The following is a 27,029-nucleotide window of genomic DNA, read 5'->3' as shown; positions in this document are numbered from 1 at the left end:
GTATAAAGTCAGTGTTGTATAAAATACTGGAAAGTCACACTTTAGTAGAAGTACAGGTACTGCCAAAAAAAGGCACACACTGAAATACTACTCAAGTTAAAGCCTTTAAGTATCTAGTATTTACTGTACTTAAGTATATCAAGCAATCTACAATGAAATAATTAAATGTCCTAAAGTAATGAAAGCAGAAGTACAAGTAAATGTTCATAACCAAAGGCATCAGAATTAAAAATAGGGGTGGGCAACATGGGCAAAAAAAATATCTTGATTATTTTATGTAATTTCCCGATAACGATAATCTGATGATATCCTGTAAAATGTAAATTTCTTTCTTTTTTCTTTTTTTTTTTTTTTTTTTTTTTTTACAAAAAATGCTGCAAAACTACTTGCTTACCAGGACATGTATGAGTAAACACCACGTTTCAGAACAACAGCTCTTGTTTGTTTTTGAAGTGCTTCATACATCTTTTGTAAAACGTGGGGTGGGGTGGGGTGGGGTGGGGGGTGGGGGCAGAAGTGTGTGGTCCATAACTAACATAACCAACACTGGAGTGAAACAAAAGTGAAACCTAACATGCTTTCAACATCTGACTCCTGCTTCTATTCCTCTATTTCACAGCACATCTCACACCATATTTTCACAACCTCTAACCTGCATCCACTGGACCCCCACCACAGGAATCTGTCACATTTACCCCCCTTCACGACATCCCCACTTGCATATAACAGTATTTTGACTGACATCAGTCTGGTCTAGGGATGTAACGATTACCGGTATAACGATAAACCGTGGTAAAATCACAGACGGCTAGTATTAGCGTTTAAATTGTAATTCTCATGATAACTGTGTTTGATCACTGCACTTTTAGGGGAAAAACCCACTGTACAGATCTGCTTTTATGTCAAATATTTGAGTATAGTTTGAATTTAGTACAATTTTAATTTTCTATACCTAATATTTGGAACCAATATTCACTTTTAAAGTCTTTGAAAAGGTTCGCTAAACATCTGTGTGTTATTTATGCAATAAATTATACACATTTTTCAAATCAAATTTTATATATTTTTTTGTGTTTTCTGTCCTTTTGTGTTTTTATAGTAGGTTAAAGTGAAACAACAATAGGCAGATGATCTAGATGAAGTTGTGCTGAAAAAACAGATCCAAACATGGGTATAGTAAACATTTGTTTCTATAGTATATAAAGGCCAAATCAAAAGGACTGAAAAACAGACAGAATAGACTCAGACCACTAAGGGTTAATATTGGAATGTTTCTGACACAGAAGGGACAGTGGGACTGCTATTTTATTATATATATATATATATATATATATATATATATATATATATATATATATATTTTTTTTTTTTTTTTTTTTTAAATACAACTTGGTTTAATTCTTTCAGTGTGTATTAGTACTTTTTGAACCTTTTGAGCACAGTTTCAATAATGCCGTGATAATAATGAGAACTGTGATCATTTTGGTCACAATAACCCTGATATGACATTTTCATCTGCTTCCATCCCTCGTCTGGTCCAAACCAAACCACTTCCAGACTAGTGATGTGGACCCACGTCTGTTATGAGACAGGAGACTCCTGCACATTTCCTTAAAGTGAGTGTTTTGGTGCCACTGATTCACCACCTGACTGAAGCCTGCCCACTGATTGGCTTCTGAGGAACACATTCGGCCAATCAGGACGTTCATACTCCTTTACCATCTATGCACCGTCCATTTGTTTTCATGACGGAACAGTATAAATACTCGATAATGTAAAATTGCACATCGTCCAATCAACATTTACAATACTATCGTAGGTGATATGTATTGCCCACCTCTACTTATAAATATTATGAAATTTATCCATGATTTTCAAACATGGTCGATAAAAGCCAAGCAGTCCAAGTACTGAAAATGACATCACACACTTCAACAAGGTTTGAAAGTCTCAGCAGGAGTAGGGTACTGCTAGGATTAGAAATATCAGAATTATGAAAAAGAAAAGAAAATCAAAGACAGAAAAAGAAAAGGAAACTATGAAACTTTTGTTGCTCCTCAAAACATGGCGCCTACATTACACTTCATAAGGACTCCAGAGTCCGAACCCCTGACAGAAAACCAGCAGTTTCTGTCACAGACTCATGAACGCTCCCTCAGATCCACAGATCGCCCACAGGTCGAGTGTGGACAGTGTCTGTATTTGATCATGACAAGTTTAGGCCCAATGACAAATCATCTTCCTGACTTTGTTGTCACTGGTAACCTCAGCAGTGAAAACATCACATTCACTTGAATTAATTTCGCCGCTGTCCCAGCCGCTGGGACTACGCTCAGAGTGCAGAATTCCACTGGACCACAGTACTGAACTGACACAGAACTGAAGTCACACAGCACACTGCCACATCCAGCATGTAGCTCCGCCCACCTTCTCCAGCCTCCAGAGCAAAGAACACCAGAAAACAACATATAGAGGATTTACAACAATAATTCCTGTTCTATACTAAATACTATCACAAATTTGTCATTTCTTCCATCAACTGCCACAGTACTGTGGTAGCAAAATGCACAAATCTGAATCTGAAAAGAATGCACTGAAGCATACACCATATATCACCACAGTACTGTAGCAGTAAGAGGCTAATGAGTAAAAAAAAGAAAAAAACAAAAACAAGAGGCGAATGAGTTCATGGAACAGTATCCCTGATCCCTGGCTCTACTATAAATGCTAACATTTGATTGGTCTGTGGCAACAGACAAACCAATATTTTGTGCCACAGTACTGTGGCAGTAGCCATTGGTATAAAAATACTCAGTAAAGTACAAATTCTCCCAAAACATGCCTGAATACAGTAGTGAAGTAATAGTACTTCATTACTATGCAACACTGTGTAATCTATATGGACGCACATGCTGGGACTAGGGATGGAACGATGTGAAAATTTCATATCACGGTTATTGTGACCAAAATTATCACAGTTATCATTATTATCGCAATATTATAGAAATTGTGCTCAAAATATTCAAAAAGTACTGATACACACACTGAAAGAATTTAACCAAGTTGTATTTTGAAAAAAATAAATAAATAAATAACAGTCCCAATGTCCCTTCTGTGTCAGAAACATTCACATATTAACCCTTAGTGGTCTGAGTCTATTCTGTCTGTTTTTCAGTCCTTTTGATTTGGCCTTTATATACTATAGAAACAAATGTTTACTATACCCATGTTTGGATCTGTTTTTCTATCTCATCTGTCTATTATTTTTTCACTTTAACCTACTACATCAACATTAAAGGCTAGAAAACACAAAAAAAATTTAAAAAATTCAATTTGAAAAATGTATATAATTTATTGCATAAATAACACACAGATGCTTAACGAACCTTTTCGCAGACTTTAAAAGTGAATATTGGTTCAAATATTAGGTATAGAAAATTAAAATTGTAATAAATTCAAACTCTACTCAAATATTTGACATTAAAGCAGATCTTTCCATAGGGTTTTTTCTCCTAAAAGTGCGGTAATCAAACACAGTTATCATGAGAATTAGAATTTAAACGCTAATACTAACCGTCTGTGATTTTACTGCTGTTTATCGTTATACTGATAATCGTTCCATCCCTAATTGGGACCCAGCATGTCTACACGTCTGATTGTACTGGTTTGTTTGTGGTGGGAGGGTCTTACCGCAGTGGTCTCAGCGTCCTCAGGAGCCTCAACACTCGCAGCATTCCCAAGATCTTTGTCCCAGAGTTGGAGATGAGCGACACCAGAATGTCAATGACAGAGATCATCACCAACATCCCATCCAGAATGTTCCAGCTGCTCCTCAGATACGCCTTGTCCCCAAAACACCAGCCCAAAGCCACGATCTGGAAGACCACCAGGACAGAGAGGCAGTTCACACTGAGCGGACAGACGTCTGAGCTGACAGGAAGTACTCAGGTTTGTGTTTATGCAGTCCTCATCCATAACAGAAAATACAAACCATGAGGCTCATTTGAACTCCACCCACTGTGAAGGATGTCCAGACTGAACAGGTTTAGGCAGAAGCTCAATGCTTATAGACGCCAGTTTTATTTGACCAATCAAAACAGCAGAAATCATTCCTGCTTGTAAATACTGACTTTATGAAAATGATACAGAACGCAGTGATTTTATTTTATTTTTGCCTGTGATGTTGCAGGTTTTGTTGTTACCAAGTCATTTCCGATATTTATCAGGAGCCCGTTGTCAGTATTTCACATGCACATCTTATTGAGTTTGTCTTTTCTGACCTGACGATCATGAAACAGCAGCTCTTTCCTTACTTCATTTCTAATGTTATAGGATCTGCTCTCGCTAATTCTGGCTGCACAGCAATGTGCATTTCGGAAAATAATAGATACTGGCTGACTTTCACTTAAAATAAGAAAAAAAAAAAAAGCATGGCAACTCCTTTGCTTCATGCATTCCAAAAACATCCCCTGAAGAGATAAGAGAAGCAGGGATACAGATGAAAAGCCTCATTTGCATATGAGGACGCTCATCAACGTACAACAGTATATGCTCCATATGAAGAAGGTGTCTGGGGAATTATTATGAAGTTTGATCAGTTTAAGCTCCTCCTGCACATCCAAAGGTAATTACACTCAACATCACTGTGTCCATCGGACTTTATCGAGCACTGCAGTGGAAACAAGTACCTGAACCTGCTCATTTTGTGCTTCTTGGTCATTTTACTCCAATATATCTAAGGAATATGTCGTACCTTTAACTGCAGTCTGTCCCTCTGACTGCGTTTTCTGCCTCCCGATCTATTATTTAGAATGTTTGTGGTGACCTGGAGGACGAAGCATTCCCTTAAGGGTTGGGGAAACTCTCCTTCTGTAAGTTAAATCAACTCTTGGATTCACTGGAAAATCATCACTAAGCTGAAAACAGACCGGTTTTCCTGAGGCCATTAAAACAATTCCTTTAAGGCGTCCATACACTGTGCGATTATTTCGATCGCTGCACGCAGCTCCATCTCAAACTGTGCGAATCATTTGTAAAGTCAGGGTCACGATTCATGTTCTCACACTGTATGGACCGATGATCGTATGCGACCTGACTGCTCACACTGTAGGACCATACACCAGAGGATGCACCACACTGTAGGACCATCCACCGGAGGATGCACCACACTGTAGGACCATCCACCAGAGGATGCACCACACTGTAGGACCATACACCGGAGGATGCACCACACTGTAGGACCATCCACCAGAGGACGCACCACACTGTAGGACCATACACCAGAGGATGCACCACACTGTAGGACCATCCACCAGAGGACGCACCACACTGTAGGACCATACACCAGAGGATGCACCACACTGTAGGACCATCCACCAGAGGACGCACCACACTGTAGGACCATACACCAGAGGACGCACCACACTGTAGGACCATCCACCAGAGGACGCACCACACTGTAGGACCATCCACCAGAGGACGCACCACACTGTAGGACCATCCACCAGAGGACGCACCACACTGTAGGACCATCCACCAGAGGATGCACCACACTGTAGGACCATACACCAGAGGACGCACCACACTGTAGGACCATACACCAGAGGACGCACCACACTGTAGGACCATACACCAGAGGATGCACCACACTGTAGGACCATACACCAGAGGATGCACCACACTGTAGGACCATCCACCAGAGGACGCACCACACTGTAGGACCATAGACCAGAGGATGCACCCCACTGTAGGACCATACACCAGAGGACGCACCACACATTCCAGTGTTGTATCCGGAAATACAAGGTTAAAATACCAAGGAATCCGGAAGTGCGTAGACGATTGTGTATTGGTGTGAGTCACCAAATGCTAGTGCTAAACACAAACCAACGAGCTGCTTTGGTAACATGTGCCATTATCTGTGAGGAATGAAAACAGAAGAAAAGACGACCACAGGTTTGGTGCAGGAGTTGTTTGTCCAGACGTGGACAGTATGGGCTGTCAGTCCTACAGCAGAGGGAACTAGAGGGAAGATGCAACAGCTAAACTGCACTAGGACAATACCAGCTCCTGCTTGTACGCTACTGTACGCGTCTGTGTTGGCGCATGCACAGTGTGAGAATCTGAGGCCCATGGGCTCGTGGCAGTGCTTTGACAGTGGATACCCTCAGGAGGAGCGAGCAGGATTTCAAACAGCTGCGTTTTCCTTGCGAACACACAATTGCTGGTGGTGAGGTGGTGGTGAGGTGTTCTTGTCTTCTCCTTAGCCCATGTCCACTGCACCAAGGACCACACACCATCAGAGGAACATCTGGACCCAGCCCAGAAAGAGAAGCACCAGTGAGGAATGGTCTCTAAAATCACACAGTGTATGGACGCCGTTAGAGATACGTGGTCCTCACAGGGCAGCACCACCACAAACATGCAATGCTCATATCTGACATACATCATATATCGAACATATGAAAATATGATGCTCTGCTGTAATAAAGCCATTTAAATGAACTCTACCTTACAGCTGCGTATGACTTTCATCACCAGTTTTCGTCAGATCTGTCAAACCTGAGTCATATCCTACGGATCATGACTCCGTAAGTCTGTCTGTGATTACACACTTAACTCTCTTCCCTCACAGTGAACAGTTTCCAGGTGTGCTCCACCATAACCGTAGGTCACTCAGGCATTTTTGGAAATTTGTCGCAACTTGCATTGTGGGAAGCGGAGCTCCACGCAGCTGCACTGCGGCCGCAGCGGCAACAATCACAGAAACAGCTTCATTGCCTCTTGCTACTGCAGCTGCGTGGAGCTTGTAGACATTGGACTTTTTTTTTTTTTTAAATCCACCTCCAATATAGTCATTTAATAACAAGCATTTTTTACAAATTCATTAGAATGGAGAGAGCATTGTGGGAAACATGTGGTTAGATTCTTTCAGACACCCCATCAGGGTAAACCCAGAGGTGGTTCTTCTGAGTGTTGGGGACAGTGTGGATCACAGGAGGCCAGTCCTTCTCATGTGTTCTGGGACTGGGTTAGGGTTAGTGTGGGTCACAGGGTTAGGGTTAGGGTTAGGGTTAGGGTTAGTGTGGGTCACAGAGGCCAGTCCTTCTCATGTGTTCTGGGACTGGGTTAGGGTTAGTGTGGGTCACAGGGTTAGGGTTAGGGTTAGGGTTAGTGTGAGTCACAGGGTTAGGGTTAGGGTTAGGGTTTGGGTTAGTGTGGGTCACAGGGTTAGGGTTAGGGTTAGGGTTAGTGTGGGTCACAGGGTTAGGGTTAGGGTTAGGGTTAGTGTGGGTCACAGGGTTAGGGTTAGGGTTAGGGTTAGTGTGGGTCACAGGGTTAGGGTTTGGGTTAGTGTGGGTCACAGGGTTAGGGTTAGGGTTAGTGTGGGTCACAGAGGCCAGTCCTATTCACAGGACTTTACTCTGGGTCTTCAGGGTTCCTGTTCTCTCTAACTGTGTAAATGTGTATCTTGGTGTTGTCTCAGTTCTAGAACAGAGGGAGGACACTAAAGTACTACAGGTGCTTTTACAGGTGCCAGCAAGAACTCTATTAGAAGAAGGTGTTTAAAGCCAACGGCACCAACAGTAGCAGACTGGTACCAGACCGTCTGGCAAATGTTCCAAATGGAAAAATGGACTGACTCCAGGGCTGTCAAACTCATTTTCTTCTGGGTGGGGGGGGGGGCACATTCAGCCCAATTTAATCTGCAGTGGGCCGGACCAGTTAAATAATAGCATGATAACCAATAAATAATGACAACTGCAAATTGTTTTAGCGCAAAAAAATGACATTCAATCATGCCAATATTTACATTTATAAACTATCCAAACAAACAGGATGTGAATAACCTGAAAAAAATGACATTTGTTCAGTAATATAAATACAATTTTATCAATATTTTGCCTCGACTTTTCATGCATACATGTGCATTACAGATCAGAGGGTTCTCAGAGCCTTGTCCCTTAAAGCCCTTTCCTCTACAGGCGCTCCTCAGGGCTGTGTACTTTCACCACTGCTTGATGATGATGGTAGGAGCAGGATGAGAACAGGCACCATGTGAACTTCACAGACGATCCAGTTCTAGTGAGCCTTTGAACAATGAGGAGGACGGGCATGGTCCTGGAGTGGAGGATCTGACCTGTTGGTGTGAAAACTTTTATCTGTCCATCAGTGTCTCCAAAACCAAAGATATGACTATTGGTCTCCGTAGGTCTGCCCATAATGGATTACAAACCGTTATTCAAAATAAGGTTGTTGAAAATGTGGATGAATGCAAATAGTTAGGGACCATTACTGATCGGAAATGATCATTTGACAGTAATACAGAGGCAGTGTGAAAAAGGTCCAACAGACTTTTCTATTTAAGAAAGATGAAATCATTTAATGTATGCAGGACTGATGACTGTGTTTGACCAGTGTTTGATTCAGTCTGTTTTAACGTTTTGCATTGTGCTGTGGTATGGTGGTCTTTCAATGACCAGCAAGAAGAAGCTAATTAGACTGGTAGATGTAGCATCAAAGGTGGTAGGGGTCCAGCTAACCCATCTGCAGGACATGGATGATAAACAGGTCAGCGTTAAGGCCAAACACAGTTTAAACTGCCCTGATCTCCCACTGTTTGGGGAGTTTCATTCACTCCCTCTGGTGGCTGTTTTAGGGTTCCTCAGCTGAGAACCGGACGGACTGGGGACCTCCTTTATTCCTGCGGCTATTAGGAATCTGAATTCATGTAGCTGATATCTAGATTTTTTTTTTTTTTCTTCTTATGTCAAGTTTTAAAATCTTTTTATGTGATTATTTATTTTTTAAGGCTCATGGCCATTCTGGCAGTTAACTGGTGTACTGCCATAATGGACCTTTTTTTACTTGTGTTGGGAGGGGAGGGGCTCCACTGTGTATTGTCCTGTATTCTGTCATTTTATTGGGGTGGCATCTGGGGGTGCTGTTTCTGTGTCTGTGTCTTTGGGTATGTGCTTATGTGTTTATGACCCCTGCTGCACACCCAATTTCCTTTCCTAAGGATAAATAAAGTTGAAAGTTGAAGTTGAAAAGATCTACAAAGGCACAAAACATTTAGGAACAGGCAGAATATTGTTAAAATTGCACTGAATTTTCTTCAGACATTTCAGGTTGTTCATATTTGTTCAGGTTATTCACATTTTACTGTTAAAGGATAGTTTGTAAATGTAAACATTTTCATAATTGAATGTGTTTTGCACTAAATCAAAGAGAAAAATTGGTGTTGTCATTATTTATAGGTTATTATGATAGTATTTTTGAGTTTGATGCCCTGACTTGCACTTTGCAAATTCATCCCAGGGCCGGACCGGAACCTTTGGCGGGCCGGTTTAGGCCCCCGGGACGCATGTTTGACACCTGTGACTGACTCTATCAGAATCCAGAGGGATGAATGTGACCATATTTGGGACAAATGGATTCAGTTCTTCTCCTCTAGCCACCCAGAGTTTGTCTCTAAGAATGTCTTCTTTGTAATCTCCCTGTCTTTATTCTGTGTGAATGTTTGACTTCTGCATAAACATGTGGAATGTTTAAAGAACACAGAGGAATTGAAAGCTGTGACTGTCTTTATTTTAAGTGAGAAATACCAAAACTGTAAGCACTCAGTTCATATGTTTTTGTTTTTGTGTTTGACGCTGTTGTATGTAGAAAATAAGAACTACAAACAGGACTCTAATAAATATCATATGTATGAATGGTAATGCTGAGATATCTTGCTCCTTTTCCAATAAAAACAAAATAATACAAAAAAAAATAACAAGCATTTTTATTAACATTGAGATGATTTTTAATGCTAAGTATGTCATATTTGCTGAGCGTGCTCTATTGATGCTGTGTTTGTGTAATTTATCTAATGCTAATACTAAAACTACAGCTGTGTGTCTGTGACACCAGGACCAGAAATAGAGGCTTTCAGTGAACTCTGGTCCGTCCGCCTCTGTTCACTCCTGCCCACGCCTGCATAGGCTTCCATTCAAAGCAGGGACATTTGAAGAGTGAGACCAGTCTGTGCTTCTGAAACAGCTCTGAACACTGTGTGTGTGTGTGTGTGTGTGTGTGAGTCTTTCATTCCTGCTTCTTTTTTTAGTCTCCATCGTAAAGCTGCTTTCACTTCTGTTTGGGGCTTAGAGTAGATGTAGGTCTCAGGCAGAAACAGTATTTTCTGTCTTTCTTTGTCTGACTGGTTTTTGGAGTCTGGTCTGGACTTCTCTATTAGACACTGTAAGTCACAGGTGTCAAACCTGCGTCCCGGGGGCCAAAACCGGCCCCCCAAAGGTTCCAGTCCGGCCTGCGAGATGAATTATCAAAGTGTCTAAATTCCACAGTCCAGGCTGTGGAACTCATGTTAGTGTGGGTTCCACATCCAGACCAATCTGATCTACAGTCCAATAAGAACAGCAGAAGAACCCACACAGAAGAACCACTGCAGATTTACTACTGGGTTTGATGGAAAAAATAATATGACATTATGTCTGTAAATAATGACAACTGCAAATGTTTGTCTTTGTTTTAGTGAAAAAAATCACATTAAATTATGAAACTCTTTCCATTTCCAAACTCTCCTGTACCAATAAAATGTGACTAACCTGAACAAATGTGTCCAACCTGAAATGTCTGTATTAAATTCAGTCCAGTTTGAACTCTTTTCTTCCTGTTCCTCAGTGTTTAGTGTCTTTGGAGATCTGATCCAGAATGCACATGGACTAATGAGAAGTGGAGGAAGAAGACTGAGAAAATTACACTGATTTTACTGAAGAAATGTCCGTTTTTTCAGGTTATTCACATCTGTTTTGTTTGGATAGTTTATAAAAGTAAATATTTTCATAATTTAATTTGGTTTTTTTTTTCACTCAAACACAGACATAAATTGTCAGTTGTCATCATTTCTGGGTTCTTCTGTTCTTATTTTCCTGGTTGGGTCCACTGCAGATCAGATCAGACTGAATGTGGAACCTGAATGAACAGTTTGAAAGCCCTGGTATAAAGAGAATTCAGTGCAACTTTAACAAAATTCTGCCTGTTACTAAAAGTGTTGTGTCTTTGTAGATCTGACCTATAATGCACATGTAGAAATGAGAAGTCGAGGCAAAATATTGATAAAACTGCACTTATATTTCTGAACAAATGTCCTTTTTTTCAGGTTATTCACATCCTTTTTGTTTGGTTAGTTTGTAAATGTAAATACTGGCATAATTAAATGTTATTTTTTGCACTAAAACCATTTGCAGTTTATTATTTATTGGCTGTCATGTTCTTACTTTACTGGTCCGGTCCACTGCAGATTAAATTGAGCTGAATGTGGAACCTGAAAAAAAATGGGTTTGACAGCCCTGCTGTACGTCTGCTGTAGAGGTGTCACAAAGGACAGTTGAATAAAATTCTACTTTAGACTAATGTAGTGACATAATGACAACAGTCGTTGCTTTTCCATTAACTCTCAAATTGTGCAAATATAACTTGTGCACAAAAATTTGCCTGATGGAAAAATGTCAATTTTGCCCAAACTCTCATTTTTCAATGAAAAGTTTTTGACTTGCAAGAGGTGGTTTTTCAGTCATAGAGAAATTGGTACATTGTGCAAAACCACAATGGAAAGACCTTTAAGCCCATACATGCGGAAAGCTTATAATGATAACACCCCAAATAAAAGTGGCATGTATTTATGTGAGTAATGATATCACGTTGGTTTATCAACCAGCACCAACTACAGCTGTTGCATCATAGAGACATTTTGAACATTAAATACAACTAAATATGTCTATTATCATTAAAAAATTCAATTTGAAATGACAGATAATAATGTGTCATGACAGAATTTTTACAACTCTGTCCGTCATTTTGATGAACAATAAAAATGTCCAGCGCAGCCTCTGTACGGTACGTGTTCATCAGTAGTCACTTTTCCTTTGAGCCTCAAATTTCGTGACTATAACTTGTGCATAAAAATTTGCCTAATGGAAAAAACACAATTTAGCCCAAACTCTAGTTTTTTCAAAGAAAAATGTTTGCGCTTGCAAGAGGTGGTAACTAGAGTCACGTGAACAAAAATAACTGATGTTGATGGATGTTACAACAAAAGAAGAAGAGGAGTTTTCAAACAAACATAGCGCAGTATGTGTGGACACAGGAGAAAACCAAGTCACATTTACCTCCGGCCCCTGCCGCAGGGTGGACTAAAGGCCAAAGGTTTTCAAGTGTGGGCACGTTATGTTTGAATTAAGTACGGGATAGAGGGGTAACAAGCATTCTGGATTCAAAACAACACATATTTATGTTGGTCGCCATGTCTGTGGAATGACTTCTCATGACATCTTGCGATAATAAATAAAAAATAAATCATCGCATTTGTGATTTCATGGAAAAACTCACATTATACACTTCTGTTTTTTGGACATTTAGTGAATATGGGTAAAGTTAAAGTAATTATTGATGATAAATGCTGTTATGTAGCCCTCACATCTGCACACAGGTGAAACCTCTAGAACTTACCTTTACTGTCATCTCTGCCACAAAGATTGTTGTGAAGATGTAGTTGGAGAACGTGAGGAAGATCCGCTCCTGTCAAAGAAAAAGAAGATGCAAGAGGCCTGGTTCAAACTAGAGTATGGGATGATTTGAAGAACAAAGAAAAGTTTTAGACATGTTTTCCTACCAAGTTTGTTCTTTCTCTACTAATAAACCGATGCAGTGTGCAGCTGAATAATGCATGAATGAATTACCATGTGTGGAAACCATCTTTATACGGTACATCCACTGCACTCACTAATGATGGCTGGCAGCCACTGATGAAATGCACTGTTTGCTGGAGCTGCAGGAAGTCGTCAAACATAAAGTGCTTCTATTTAAGAAAAACTGCAATGGAAATAAACTTGTTTCAAAACCATTTTGTGATTGAGATCATGTGTGATTTTGGGATGTGTTTTCTTATGCAGAGCTCATCAAGCTACTGAATCACTGACAGACTGTAACTCATACCTGTACACATCTGTGCACATTTGCACAACGGTAACATTTGCACTCAACATCTTACCACTGGGACAGTATTCTGTATCTTGCACAATAAATCCATCTTCACTTTTTTGCATCTTGATACACTTACTCTTTGCACAAAGTACTTGCTTCATCTTATTTTACCTGTTTAATTTTTCCTGGATTAGTGTACAGTTTATTTCCTTTATTTCATTTTAGTTTAGTTTAAGTCTTTACATTAGTCATGTGAAGGGAACTCACAAAGTACGAATTTCATTGCTTAGTACTACTGTGTATACCGGCTACATTGTCCTTAGGGGCTCAAATGAGTGTCCATTTGTGTCCAAAACAGTTGTCCTACAGTCATAGAAGTGTGTGTAAATAATGCTAATCCATTTGTGCACAGACTACTGATATTCTCTGACAGTAGAAGCTCTATTTTCATAAATATTGGATTTGGAATAGCACATGTATGTGAAAACTTTTGCTGGTGGATGGACGTGACATTACCCATGATGCTCTGGTCAGTCCCAGTACTTTATTAGGAATAAACTTACAGACTTCCTATTGCTAATTGTGCTCTTCTTCATAAATGTTGGTATTGTGGATCTAAAACAATCCCAGCTGACACAAAAACACTAAATGTGTCAGTGGACGGATGTGACATGGTTGTTGTGGATCCCATCATACTGATGTTCTGCAGCCATGTCAGCGTTTACACTAATGATCCCTGTGCAAAAACTAGGAGCACTATTATTTATTGGATAGTTTAGCATCAGACTAAAGAGGAAAGAACAATCTAGAATTGTTCTTTGTGTCTAAAAATGCTTCTTATTGTAAAAGTGTTGATGTAAACAGTGCTGTGTGCCATTCTTCATGTATGTATTGGTGGAACAGAAGCAGGATGGATCAGCACCATACTCCAGATTGAACCTGTACAAATAAAACATGTGATATGGAGGAGAGAATCTGGGAAGAAAAACTGGGGAATCCAAAAGAAGAGAAGATTTGTTTTTCAGCTCAGTTCAGTTCAAATAGAACTTGTCCGTATGTGACATGAAAATATAGCATTAATTGTGCTGAAATGGTTCATTTTTGAGCTGAAAACATAGTTCATATGAGCATCAACATGTTGAACAGAACTGAAATCCTGTCCATTTGAACAACTGTCATTTACCAACACAAAGTTCCTTTGGATTCACTGAGACTGATTTAATATGAACACAGACACAGAAGAGCTGTGAACACATGTGAGCTGATGATGATAATACACTTTCTGGATCTTGAATCAAATGCATCCCTTTGAAAACATGTGTCACCTGTTGAACATTGAGTCACTTTTCTAAATGAGCTCCAAACACATGCTTGGTGTTGCTGGCCTTGCACAGTCAGACTCATCAGGACCTAATGAATTCACCATCTATTCACAGTCTCATGTGTGCATTTCCATGCCCCCCCGTGGCTCAGTGGTGTCTGTGGACCAGGGAGCCCATGGGAGACTATTTACTGACTTCCACAAGGACTGAGAAGAGAAAATAAGCTGCCTGCAAGAACGAGATTGGTTGCTTATTTCCCCTGCGTCCCCTCTGTCTGCAGGGTTAGGGTTAGGCCTAATGTCTATGTATATGTCTGGATGTGTGTGTGTGTGTGTGTGTGTGTGTGTGTAGGTGGTTGTCTTTCCCATGGCCTCTGTCTACCATCACACAAACTCCAAGGAACACAAACTCACACATATAAACACTGATGGCAGTCTTGCACTTTTTTTTCCTGAGTCTCTGGGAATGTCAGGCATGACATCACTGGGAATACTTGAACAGAAATTATAAATTCCAGGCTCGACAGCAGCTCATATCCTCTGTAAACAAGTTTTCATATTTTCAGTCATTATGAGCTAACGGCCATAAGGTATGGACTGAGGAAATGGAAAAATGGAAATGTAAAAAATAAAGCAGTGGTGAAAGACTGTAATTCATGACTTACAGCAGACTTTAGCCCCCCCCTCCAGTTTCTGTACATACTTCCATATAAACTGTTCTACTTTAAATTCAGTTGTATTAGAGTTCTGTCAGAGTGAAGTGGTGAGCCTCATCTGGCTTTGTTTATTCCAGGCAACTTGTCAGTACAGCCTTTAAGAGGATACCTGTGTTCCCAATCATACTAATCTATCAAAAGTCCTGTGAAATGTAAGGTATTAGAGGAGAGTAGGTACTACAGAGGCTGAACAAAGGCTGATCCACAGGCTGTGACTACGCACTCTTTAGACTCATATCCATGGAAAGCTGGTGATGCAAATGTTCTGGGCTCAAAACGAACCAAACTGGAAGATGATTTGTTATATTTTTACTAAGCTGCTATGCTGCTGTATTTCCATGTCCATTCCAGATAAAGATACATTAAATAAATAAATTACATATATAAAAAGGGCTTCCTTTCTGTGCTGTGCGTACTGGCATACACATAACAGAGTGTGATGCGGTGTGTGTAGGGTTGCCAACCGTCCCTTGAAAAACAGAATCGGAAATGGGGCGACCCAACTGTTGTCCTCATCTCTGTACATACCACTGTCTGTTATCTTTAAGAACAGACTGTCCTAAATAGAGGGAGCAGGCTTAATGTGGTTTTCTGTGCGGCTGAATACAGTTTGTCCCAGAGTTCGTTCAGGCGCTCTACCAGACCTGTCTGTGTGTGGCGTTTCCTTGACTTTTTTCTGCTTCCACATCCATCTTGCTTCACCTCAGCTTCTTCTAGCACTTGTACCTGGACTACTGCTGCATCTGCTTTTCTTTGCAATGTTAGCCCTTCAAGCTCTGCATCTATTTCCACTTTTTCCACTTTTAGCTTAGCTTCTTTGCTTGCGTATGATGCTCTCACCTCAGCAGTCTCTGCTGTTGCTGGAGCTGCACTACCTGTAGATCCTGATGAGCGACCCTTAGAGCTGGTTCCAGGGGACGTGTTGACCACAATGAAGCACTGAATGGTGCCTTTTCACTGTAGTGTTTTCAACAAAAGCGTTGTAACTAGGTCAAAACACTGAGCTAAACCATCAATGAAGAGCCTGGATGAGTTTTACAGCTTCAGTTCTCTCCAAGAATGATGGTGCAAACTGTGACATACAATACAAGTGTTCTCAGTACATTGAGTCATATGACACTGAAAACAAAGTGCAAACAGTTCACACAAACATGATGCTTTTGCCAAAATAATGACTGATATCTCATCTTGAACACATTTAGAGTTATATTAATGAGCGTAAGGCATTCTCTGCCTGATGATTCACCCTGGACAGAGACAGACGGCAGTACCACGCTTAGCATGGGCTTTGATGGACTCTGTTTACAAGTCAAAATCAGAAACAGGAAGGACTGCGAACGGAACCGGAAGTACAATTTAGCAATAATATTCTCTGAACAAAACTTTAATAAACTGTGAATTATTTATCTAAACAACTTACAATGACTTTTAGCAAAGTAGAAACGATTTTAATATTATTAATTAAATCCATGAACTTATTTATTAGACAAATTGCCTTAAGGGCAACACAATAACTTCAGTGTGTTTTAGCTCCAGAGGTTCCCCTTCCAGTTACAGACCACATTCATCAACACTGTGATGCAAAGTTTAGCGTGTGTGTGTGTGTCTGTGTGTGTGTGTGTGTGCCAGCTTGTCGTCATACATTTATCATCAGATACAGATGCTGCTGTTTCATTTGTATTTTTATTCAATCCTAACAGATAGTTACAGAACTCCAGACCACCCTTGAGAGAAATGAAACACCTCCATTCGCTCTGGGTCTGTGATGCCAGTGGTTGAATGTTTAATGCCTGGAATATCGTATCTGACCACAACTGAACCAGAACTGAAGACATGCTGAATGCGATATGAGAGGCCAAGTTATGACTGAAACACTGAGGCATTCTCTAATCCAACTGTTCAGTTCCAGCCAGTGGAAACAGAGCTAACAGGTAACAGCTTCTGTATGTGTTCGACCTGCTGAAGAACACAGATAATGGTGAATTCATGAATTCTTGCAGACATCATTTGTGCTCAAAGAAAACCTCCCTGTATTTCAAAGGAACCAAACACACAATCATCATCTGTTCCGTTGCAACTTCCACTGGCGTCCAGTCTGCATCTGTGTATCCAAATGTTATTGTCGAAGAATAACGCGCCGGCTGAACACTTAAGATTGGGGCATATTTCATATTATTAAAGTTGCTATAATTCAATTTAGACCTGCAGACAGTGATGTATTGTTCCCTAGCTCAATTAGAAATAATAAATCATAATAGGTGGTATAATCATCCTCAATCATTTCCACTGAGCAACAGGAAGGCTGTATCCAGGCAACGTCCAGCACTAGACCAAAACAGAACTGGACTGGAAGCCAAGCGCCAAAGTGTGTCACATAACTTCCAGGACAGTGAACTAATAACTCAGCCTGAATTCCACACTAGAATGTTGTGACTAGAACATTTTATCTCTGTAACAACGATTTAATCACTATGTAAAGAATATAACGTGTGTCAGCCCGGCACAGTGTGGAGCCGATACTTCAGAGGAGTAGTTCCACACAGGCAGCCAAGTCATAAATTATACATGTTTGGTTGTTAGACGCAGCCCAAATAGAATCAGCGAGTGCAAAATCGATACACAATCGGCCTCATTAATTCAAAACAGCCCACACAGACAAACAAACAGCGTCACGCAATGACCGCTGGGACAAATGAGATCTGGAGCAATAAGCATCTCACTAAACAGTAACGGCCGTTCATTCTCCTGTTTGTGGCCGTTTACTGCATCGTACGTTTCAATCTCATTTCAGTAATGGCCTCGGGTGCAGACTGGACTGGAGCGCCCACAGCTGGAAACTGGCTGAATTTACTACAAGCAAAATGCTTCCAGAACCAAAGTAGTTCAACTTTACCTTCTTTCAGTTCCTAAAAACGAAAAAATAAGTTATCAAGATATAAGATGCATAATTCTACATGAAGTAATGAGAGAGTGATTATTAACTGAAAGGATATTTATGTCTGAACCACAAGTTCTGACTTCTATACATGTCTGCAACGTCGAACATGTTCATCTGTGCTGATGTTTTGATAGAACATGCCTTCTTTGGCGTATAATACACTTTGTTACATTTCATAAACCATGACGAGCATTGATCTGAGTCACATGTAGCAGCTTTAATAATTGTCAGTGTGTGACACTTCTATCAAATTGTCTCATGTTTTTTACCAGAGGAACCAGAGATGCCTTGAAACTGTGTAAACAACAGATAAGAGACAAGAGATAAGCCAAAAGCACCATGTACATACTGGATAACTGTTGTTTTAAGTGTTGTTTTAAAGGGCTCACGTTTTGCTAAACCCACTTTTATTAGTCTTTGGTTCATGTATTTGTGTATTTGAGGACCCTAATAGTTCAAAAGGTTTAAATTTGAACCCTCCAGGTGCTGCCAAGCTGTGTTTATATTAATTTTGGCAAAAATCCAGTGGATTTCTACAACCCACTTTAATTCCTTCTTAATCTGTTGCATCTATAACTAGTTACATCACAACATTTGCACATATAAGGTCCAGACTTCCAATGAACATTTACCCAAGGACGCCAAAACTGTTTGTCAGCAGCAGCGGTTGTAGTCTATTCTGAAAACAGGTGGTGGTTTTAGGGCATTCACAGAAAAGTCGGTTTGTCAACATCTGTGGCACAAGTCAACGTTACTTTGGAGGAGTCGAATAGTCGTGTGTTCTTCTCTCTCTCTCTTTCCCTCCACCCGACAACATGCGAGCCTTCATTCAGTGCATGTGGATCCTCTCATCTTTCTACATGAAAACATGGAGCACAAGGTAGTGATGTGCAGATCAGCGGACCCGGGTTGGGTTGGTACGGGTCTGTTTCTATTTCTATGATACAGTCCCATCTCCATTCATCAGATCTGTCTTCCTGGTCCTGGGCCCAAGTATACTCTCCATAATCAGCCACTCTCTCACTTCCGGCTCCGTCCCTGATTAGTTTAAAATTGCCAGTGTCCAAGCCCTTCTCAAAAACCCACCCTTGATCCAACCACAGAACTACAGACCAATCTCCAGATTACCATTCATATCCAAAATCCTAGAAAAAATGGTTACAGATCAACTTCTCAACTTAGTTGAAGGTAATAAAATATTTGACAAATTTCAGTCTGGTTTCCGTCACAAACATAGCACTGAGACCGCACTACTGAAAGTAACAAACGACATCCTGATGCACGCAGACAGCGGTGAACATTCCATTCTCATGTTGCTGGACCTAACAGCAGCCTTCCACACCACTGACCATGAAATCCTCTGAGACAGACTCCAGAACTGGGCTGGTACCACTGGTACAGCACTGAACTGGTTCCATTCACACACTTCAACATTCACATCAACAACCACGTAACCTCCTGTGTGGAGTGCCTCAGGGCTCAGTACTCGGCCCTGTCCTGTTCTCCCTGTACATGCTACCCCTTGGTCAACTGCTCAGCCAGTTCCATGACATATCCTATCGCTGTTATGCCGATGACATCCAAATCTACATCTCCACAGAAATCAACAACCTTAATCAACTCTCCCCCCTCCATGTTTAGCTGCCATTAAAGACTGGATGTCCCACAGTTTCCTTCACCTAAACCCTAGTAAAACAGAAATTCTAATAATGGGACCAGACCCCTTCTCCACTTCAGTTGGACAGTTTACTGGTTCCTCCACTCCAACATCACACCCACTGTTCAAACCCTTGGTATCATCTTTGACCAACATCTATCTGTCTAACACCAGGTCACTAAGCTGGTCCAGTCCTGTTTCCTCCAACTCACAAATATCACCAAATCAGACCCATCCTCTCCCCTTCTGACCTCCAGCTCCTCACCCACACCTTCATTTTCTCCTGTCTAGACTACTGACACTCACTCTTCACCTCCTCAGACAGTCCTCCCTTCATCGTCTACAGTTCGTTCAGGTTGTGAACACACACCAGTCGTTGGTCCCACATCACTCCAGTTCTCACATCCCTACACTGGCTTCCAATAAAATTCTGCATCCACTTCAAAATACTCCTAATGACTTTTAAAGCCCTGCACAACCTCGGCCCCAGTTCCATTTCTGACCTCCTAATTTCCTCCTCACCCTACGACCACTCTGTTCATCAAACCTTCACCTCCTATCCATCCCCCGCTCCAACTTCTCAACTAAAGGTGACTGTGCTTTTGCAGTTCTGGTCCAACCCTCTGGAATAGTCTTCCCCAGTTCATCAGATCATCAGATTCTATAGACACCTTCAAGCAACTCTGAAAAACTCACTTTTAGAAACAAGCATTTCATTCAATCAGGACAGTGTAGTGTGTGTGTGTGTGTGTGTGTGTGTGTGTGTGTGGGGGGGGGGGGGTGTTTCCATCTATATTGTGTCTGTTTTGGTGTATTCAGTGCTGGTTGTGGGTCTGTCTTAGGGGTTGTTTGGGACATATGTGTCCATGGTGTTCGTTCAGTGTGTGTTGCTTGTGCCAGAAAGTTTGTCTCTACATGTTGAAACTGTTTTCTTATTCTTGTCTTTCCTATTTGTTCTTATCTATCTCTTCTTTATGTGAAGCACTTGGTAACATGTTGATTTAAAAAGTACTATATGAATAAAGCTTTACTTACTATTTGCGGGGCAGGTCAAATAATTCCACAAAAGCTGTATGAAAAAAAACAAAAAAAAACCCCGACCAGTAAAATACTATCATACTATCCTAGAAATAAGGATTTTTTCTTTATTTTTGTGTAAAAAAAAAAAAAAAAAAAGTAAAATTACATGAAAATATTCACATGTACAAACTATACTTTTACAAAAAATGTGAATAGCCTCAACAAATATGACTGTTAGTACAGCTTCTGGCTGCACATAGAATGGACTTTACAGAGGTCAAAGGTCACACCCTGCTCTGTCTGTGTGTGTGATCTGTGATGAGCCTGAGCAGCGCTGATGGGAGGCCTCCGTTTGTTCAACATCTCCTTCCTGGACATTAGCCACGTACGCCAGCCCACACATAATTGAATCAATTACAATGACACTGTCTCCCTCGTGTTTCAGTCACAAAACAAGCGGAACAGAGCATTCCAGTGAGACTGGAACCCAGTTAGACCCCTCTGTGGAACACCTCGCTCAGTGAGGAAAAAAAAAAAATATATATATATATATATCAAACACTTTATCAACACATTATTGTGTTTATCTGTGGAGCAGCTGGGGTTTGTTCTGTTGCTATTGTTGGAAATAGGAGAGGACATGGAGTGTGTGTGTGTGTGTGTGTGTGTGTGTGTGTGTGTTGCTGCAGGGCATCCAGCCAGCCTTGGTCTATTTGAAGGGATGGTGCATTAGCTGAGGAGGTGATGGTGTTGATGATGCAGTGCAGTAGATATGGGGGGGGGGGGGGGGGGGGGGGGGCAGCTCTTGGCTTCCAGTCAGACAGGAGTGGGTCCTCACTTACACAATGTTCCAGTCCATTTGTCTGTGGAGCAAAAACTACAGCAGCCATCCTGTCTGACAATGACAGGTGTTCTCTTCTGGCTTTTTAAAGGTTTTGTTCAAACTGCAATTGACTGTTTGTTAGGGATGGGAATTGTTAGGAATTTAACGATTCTGATTCCATTATCGACTTTGCTTATCGATCTGATTCCTTATCGATTCTCATTGGCTGAGGGAATGAAAGAGTACAAACAGGTGTGTTTGCATTAACTGTCTTTTATATTTCCATCTGCACAGAAAATAGAACATGTACAGTATGAACAAATAATAAGAATAAGAACAGATGATGCATGGCCCAGTTTGGGGGGGGGGGGTGGCAGCGGTGGCGGCAGCATGCAGTGACAGTGAAACTCCAGACTCTTTACTAACTCCTCTATTGCCACATGTCCACTACATGGAACCGGTTTGACTCTGCTCATCTCCCGTTGTTGTGCGCCTCATTTCCTTTCCCCTGCCTTCGCAAACTTGTATTTGGGTACGACGTTTGTTGCCCACACCAGAACCAGAACTGGGCCCAGCGTTCACTCTGCTGCTACATTCACAAGTGTCGCTGAGTAGAGAATCAAATACGTGACATTCCTGTAAATGAGTCACATGTGGACGAATGTTTGAGCAGACTGGAGGGATTCCACCTTTAGAAGAAATGGAAGCTTTGACAGAGTTCAGCTGGACCTGGTGTGGTCTGTTTAGACCTGGTATGGTCTGTTTAGACCTGGTGTGGTCTGTTTAGACCTGGTATGGTCTGTTTAGACCTGGTGTGGTCTGTTTAGACCTGGTGTGGTCTGTTTAGACCTGGTATGGTCTGTTTAGACCTGGTGTGGTCTGTTTAGACCTGGTATGGTCTGTTTGGACCTGGTATGGTCTGTTTAGACCTGGTGTGGTCTGTTTGGACCTGGTATGGTCTGTTTAGACCTGGTGTGGTCTGTTTGGACCTGGTGTGGTCTGTTTGGACCCGGTGTGGTCTGTTTGGACCCGGTGTGGTCTGTTTGGACCCGGTGTGGTCTGTTTGGACCCGGTGTGGTCTGTTTAGACCCGGTGTGGTCTGTTTGGACCCGGTGTGGTCTGTTTAGACCCGGTGTGGTCTGTTTGGACCCGGTGTGGTCTGTTAGACCCGGTGTGGTCTGTTTAGGACCCGGCGTGGTCTGTTTGGACCCGGTGTGGTCTGTTTAGACCCGGTGTGGTCTGTTTGGACCCGGTGTGGTCTGTTTGGACCCGGTGTGGTCTGTTTGGACCCAGTGTGGTCTGTTTAGACCCTGTGTGGTCTGTTTAGACCCGGTGTGGTCTGTTTGGACCCGGTGTGGTCTGTTTAGACCCTGTGTGGTCTGTTTAGATCGTTTCTGCCTCAACACCATGTTGGATGCGTTCCAACCAAAACAATGCAGCGTACGCGTGACATCATCGCGTATGCGCAACGAAGGCGGAATCGATAAGCAGAATCATTAAACAGACAGGATAACGATTCCAAGGAATCGAGCTACTGGGAGCCGGTTCTCAAAAAGAACCGGTTCTCGACTCCCATCCCTACTATTAGTTGAGTTATTCCTTGAAACTTCACATTTCTGTCTGTGGTTGCACTGGTGTTTCTTGAATATACCATGAGAACATTATTTTGTAAGTGACTTCACTGTTTGTACAGAGAAGCTGAAACACTGAGCACTCCTAGACTGTGATGGAGTTTGGACTGTGGATGGTCATTATAGCTGTCAGTCATGCTCAGTCAAGCTCATTTTCACTCCCAAGTCGACACATTCTGCTCTGGGGTCATCCCCCCTTAGTTCCATTTCCAGACTTGCTGTTGTTCGTTAGATGTCAGACATTATCAGGGTGGTCCAGGTGATACTTCTGAGCACACACCTCAGTAGGAGGTTGTTCTAGTGGAGTGTTGGGCTCATGTCCTGTTCAGTCCTGTGTTTAGTCATATATTTAGTTCTATCATCTTTAAGTCAGACCTTCCTTTTTACCCTCAGCCTAACCAAGGGGTTTTTCTGCCTAAACCCAGAGACAGCTGTGAAAACAGCCTGATTTAAGTGATGATACTGTAACACCAAACAGCACCACATGGTGGCGCCACCATTTGTCATGTGTTTGACTCTTGTGTTTGACTGTTGTGTTTGAATATTGTGTACTACAGTTGAGGGAGAATGCAGAGAATGTTCAACATCTCTGGTACTGAGTAAATATATGTATATACAGGGTGTGATTTGTTGTTGACTAGTTTTACATTCCTACTTCAGCTGAATAAATTTCATCCTTGGGGGGGGGGGGGGGGGGGGGGCCCTCACACTAGAAAACCCTCGGCCTGACTTATGAAAATTTTCTAAATATTGACTTTCACTGATATGTTGATGTGCAATACATCAAATGTTTGAGACTGTGAATTAATACAGGAATTGGTTTGTGCAACAGTTGAATAAACTGGAATTCCATATTTATGTAAAACAGTCCATACAGTGGTAAAGAATGAATGTAAATGAACCATAAGTGTAAGAGAAATAAATATAAAATGACAAACAACTGAAACTGTTGAGATCCTTAGCATGTTTAAGAGATCATGTGAGCTGGTGTCATGCCTTTAACAGTGAATAAGAAATAAATGTGGACGACAGAATCCATAAAGTGGGATACATGTAATAAAGATGTGTCATATTGAGGTCTGATTATGATTTATTTAAGAGAAAACATGTCTAGGAAGTGTAAAGGATGTGTTTCAAGTTTATTATACAGATATTTGTATTTATTTATCTATTTATTTTGTTTATTTATTGTATTTTTTGTCTGTAATTTGGCGCCCCCTCCAGCAGATGGCGTCCTAGTCAGCCGCCTGGGTCGCCTATCCCTAATGCCGGGCCGGACTCTAACATTACATCATTAACATTCACGTTAACATTAAGGTTATTTTCACAGGCTTGAACAAAATATTCTTGAAAGTTCTTCTTGTTTCGTTACATTTCTCTCACCCATTCTTCCACTCTATCGTGTCTCCACAGGAAGTTGAGACTCCAGTGTTCTTTTTTCCAAATGATTCCAAATGATGGTTCATAGAAGCATTTTCATTCATCTCTCTTTTTTCTTAACCATGCTGTGCACTGTCATGTCGATTTGGGTTTGCATTGAGTGTGGTGCGAGTGTGCGCAAATATCTGCAGGATGTATACGTCCGACTCCAGCTGACTCTGTGGGGGCCTGCCCCCTAGTGGCCTGACTTATCAGTGCATGGCAAAGATTTGGATAGACGGACAGACGGATGACCAACTGATGACAATACCCTGTGGCCAGTGTGGCCGAGGGTAAAAACTAGTAGAAATAACAGGCAGGTTGTGACTGAGTTTTTTTACACCTATAACCTATATTGCTGGCACTAACTTTGACCTGAACCAAACTGTCGGCACTCTTGGAATTCGCGAACATCCCCATGCACATTTGTTTATTTGTTTGTTTGTTTATTTATTTTGAATTAGCATTAAAACTAAACAACAAAAGGATTAAAGTCCAACATTCAAAAAGGATAAATAAATACATAAATACATTGTATACCTTACCCATCTCTATCTGTATTTTCCAGTTTGATCCATGTCCCTTAAGGATCATTTATGGTCACTTTATGTATGAAAATAGGTACGTCCATTTCTAATGTTGTTTTATGTCACTGCCTTCATACTTCTCTGCATTTGTCAATCAATCCACCAGAGGGCGCCGCTCTTAATTACCATACTGGCCAAATACCATGAAGAAGAGTAAAGTTTTTAATAATAATAAGAAGAAAATCAATAGTAACAAACATGGTGACGACAGACGAGGTTTTACCAATGTGGAAACTAATGCTGATACTGAGAAGAGTCATTGTCATAAATGTGTCTTGTTTTTCACTAAATCACAGTCCCTCTTAGAAAAATCCCACTATTTATGGAAATTACTGTCTTCAAATTTCAACACTACCTCCAGGTGGTACTGCTCTGTATTCTCCATCTGGGTTTGCATCCACAAGCTCCCAGAAAATGGACAGAATTAAGAACGGCATGTACACTGAAGACGGACAGAACACTCCATCCATAAGCGTCTACGTTTTTAAGGTAGAGCAAAAAAGAGCCCTTAGTCTGGCACAGAATGGGTGACATTGTTGTGGGGTAGGGTCAGTGTTAGGGTCAGTGTTAGCGGTTGGACTCACGGCACTGCTTGGGTCGATGCGAGGCCTCTCCATGGCAATGGTGATGCAGTTGAGGAAGATAATGACCAACACCACGTGGTCAAACATCTTGTGTGTGATGATCTTATTGCACGTGATGCGAAACCTGTCAAAGAAAGACACATTCACTGACACTGACAAGAGTAGAGATGGAGGTGGAGATGGAAGCGAGATCAACACATTATACAGGGTCTGCATGTGACGTCAGCGCTAGCGGAAGTCACCGTGGCTCCGCCCACTGAGTGTCAGAAAGAGGGAGATGAGTGACAGCGATGGCTTCAATCCTGTCGAAACTGAAGAACAATATTGAATCCAAAATGAAGCAGAGCTGTTGTTGGTTGATTGTATTTTCAGGTTCTTAAAGCAGTGGGAGCTATCGTTTACAGACACCCAAAGACAGAAAAGAGAAGGAGATGGATCCACAAATCCAGGAAACCAAACCTAGATCTGTGGATCCTGTTTGGGGTCAGCTAACATTCACTGATGCTGTATTTTTGGGTCCAATCAGACCTGAAATGACCTATTGTTTGGCTAACGGTCCTTCTTAGTGCAGCTCCTGGTTTCATGATGAGATCTTTCCTGGTTTTTGTCTCATTTTGTGATTGTGAACCTTGTGCTCCTACATGATTAGTAAACGAACTGAAACTGAGGCCAACCTAGTTTTACAAATACGGAGGAACTGGAGAATAAAGCTACGACGGAGTATTAGGACCACAGAAGAAAAGAAAAACACTGGGCACTACCAGAAGAAAGTCAGAAAATATGGAGATAAAACCTGGAATTTAATGAGAATAAAGTCATAGTTATAAAAAAAAAAAAACAACTCATAATTTAACAAAAATGTCATTGGTTTATGAGATTAAAGTCGTCATTCTGACAAGAAAACCATAATATTACCAGAATAATGTGTTAATTTAAACCAGGTGGTGTAAATCTGCTAATTTCCCAGAATGCAGTGGTGCCCTGCTGGTCCACAGCAGTAGTATCTGTGTTGGATAAAGGACTGGATCTGAACTAGACTCAGGAAATCTGCTCAGTCCCAGTAGATCATGCATAGATTCACTGGGGTCAGTCCACGACCTACTGGAAATGACCTTTGGATCAGCTGGTTCTGGGCCCTAGTTTTGGAGCCTTTGGATCAGCTGGTTCTGGGCCCTAGTTTTGGAGCCTTTGGATCAGCTGGTTCTGGGCCCTAGTTTTGGACCCTTTGGATCAGCTGGTTCTGGTCCTAGTTTTGGACCCTTTGGATCAGCTGGTTCTGGGCCCTAGTTTTGGAGCCTTTGGATCAGCTGGTTCTGGGCCCTAGTTTTAGACCCTTTGGATCAGCTGGT

The 27,029-nt window shown here is 41.4% G+C and overlaps 1 protein-coding gene across 1 annotated transcript in view; it reads right to left on the bottom strand.

The window, feature by feature from the left end:
* LOC115439495 (voltage-dependent T-type calcium channel subunit alpha-1G-like) overlaps nt 1–27,029 on the bottom strand; it is a 127,251-nt gene that overhangs the window by 93,475 nt on the left and 6,747 nt on the right. Inside the window, 3 exon segments of the mRNA XM_030163309.1 lie at nt 3,691–3,875; nt 12,511–12,579; nt 25,681–25,804. Of these exon segments, the coding sequence (XP_030019169.1) occupies nt 3,691–3,875; nt 12,511–12,579; nt 25,681–25,804 (378 nt within the window).

This window comes from Sphaeramia orbicularis, chromosome 19, assembly GCF_902148855.1.
Source record: "Sphaeramia orbicularis chromosome 19, fSphaOr1.1, whole genome shotgun sequence".
Classification (NCBI taxonomy): Eukaryota; Metazoa; Chordata; class Actinopteri; order Kurtiformes; family Apogonidae; genus Sphaeramia; species Sphaeramia orbicularis.
The sequence above is the reverse complement of the archived record's forward strand: the minus strand, read 5'-3'. Positions and strand labels throughout refer to the sequence as shown.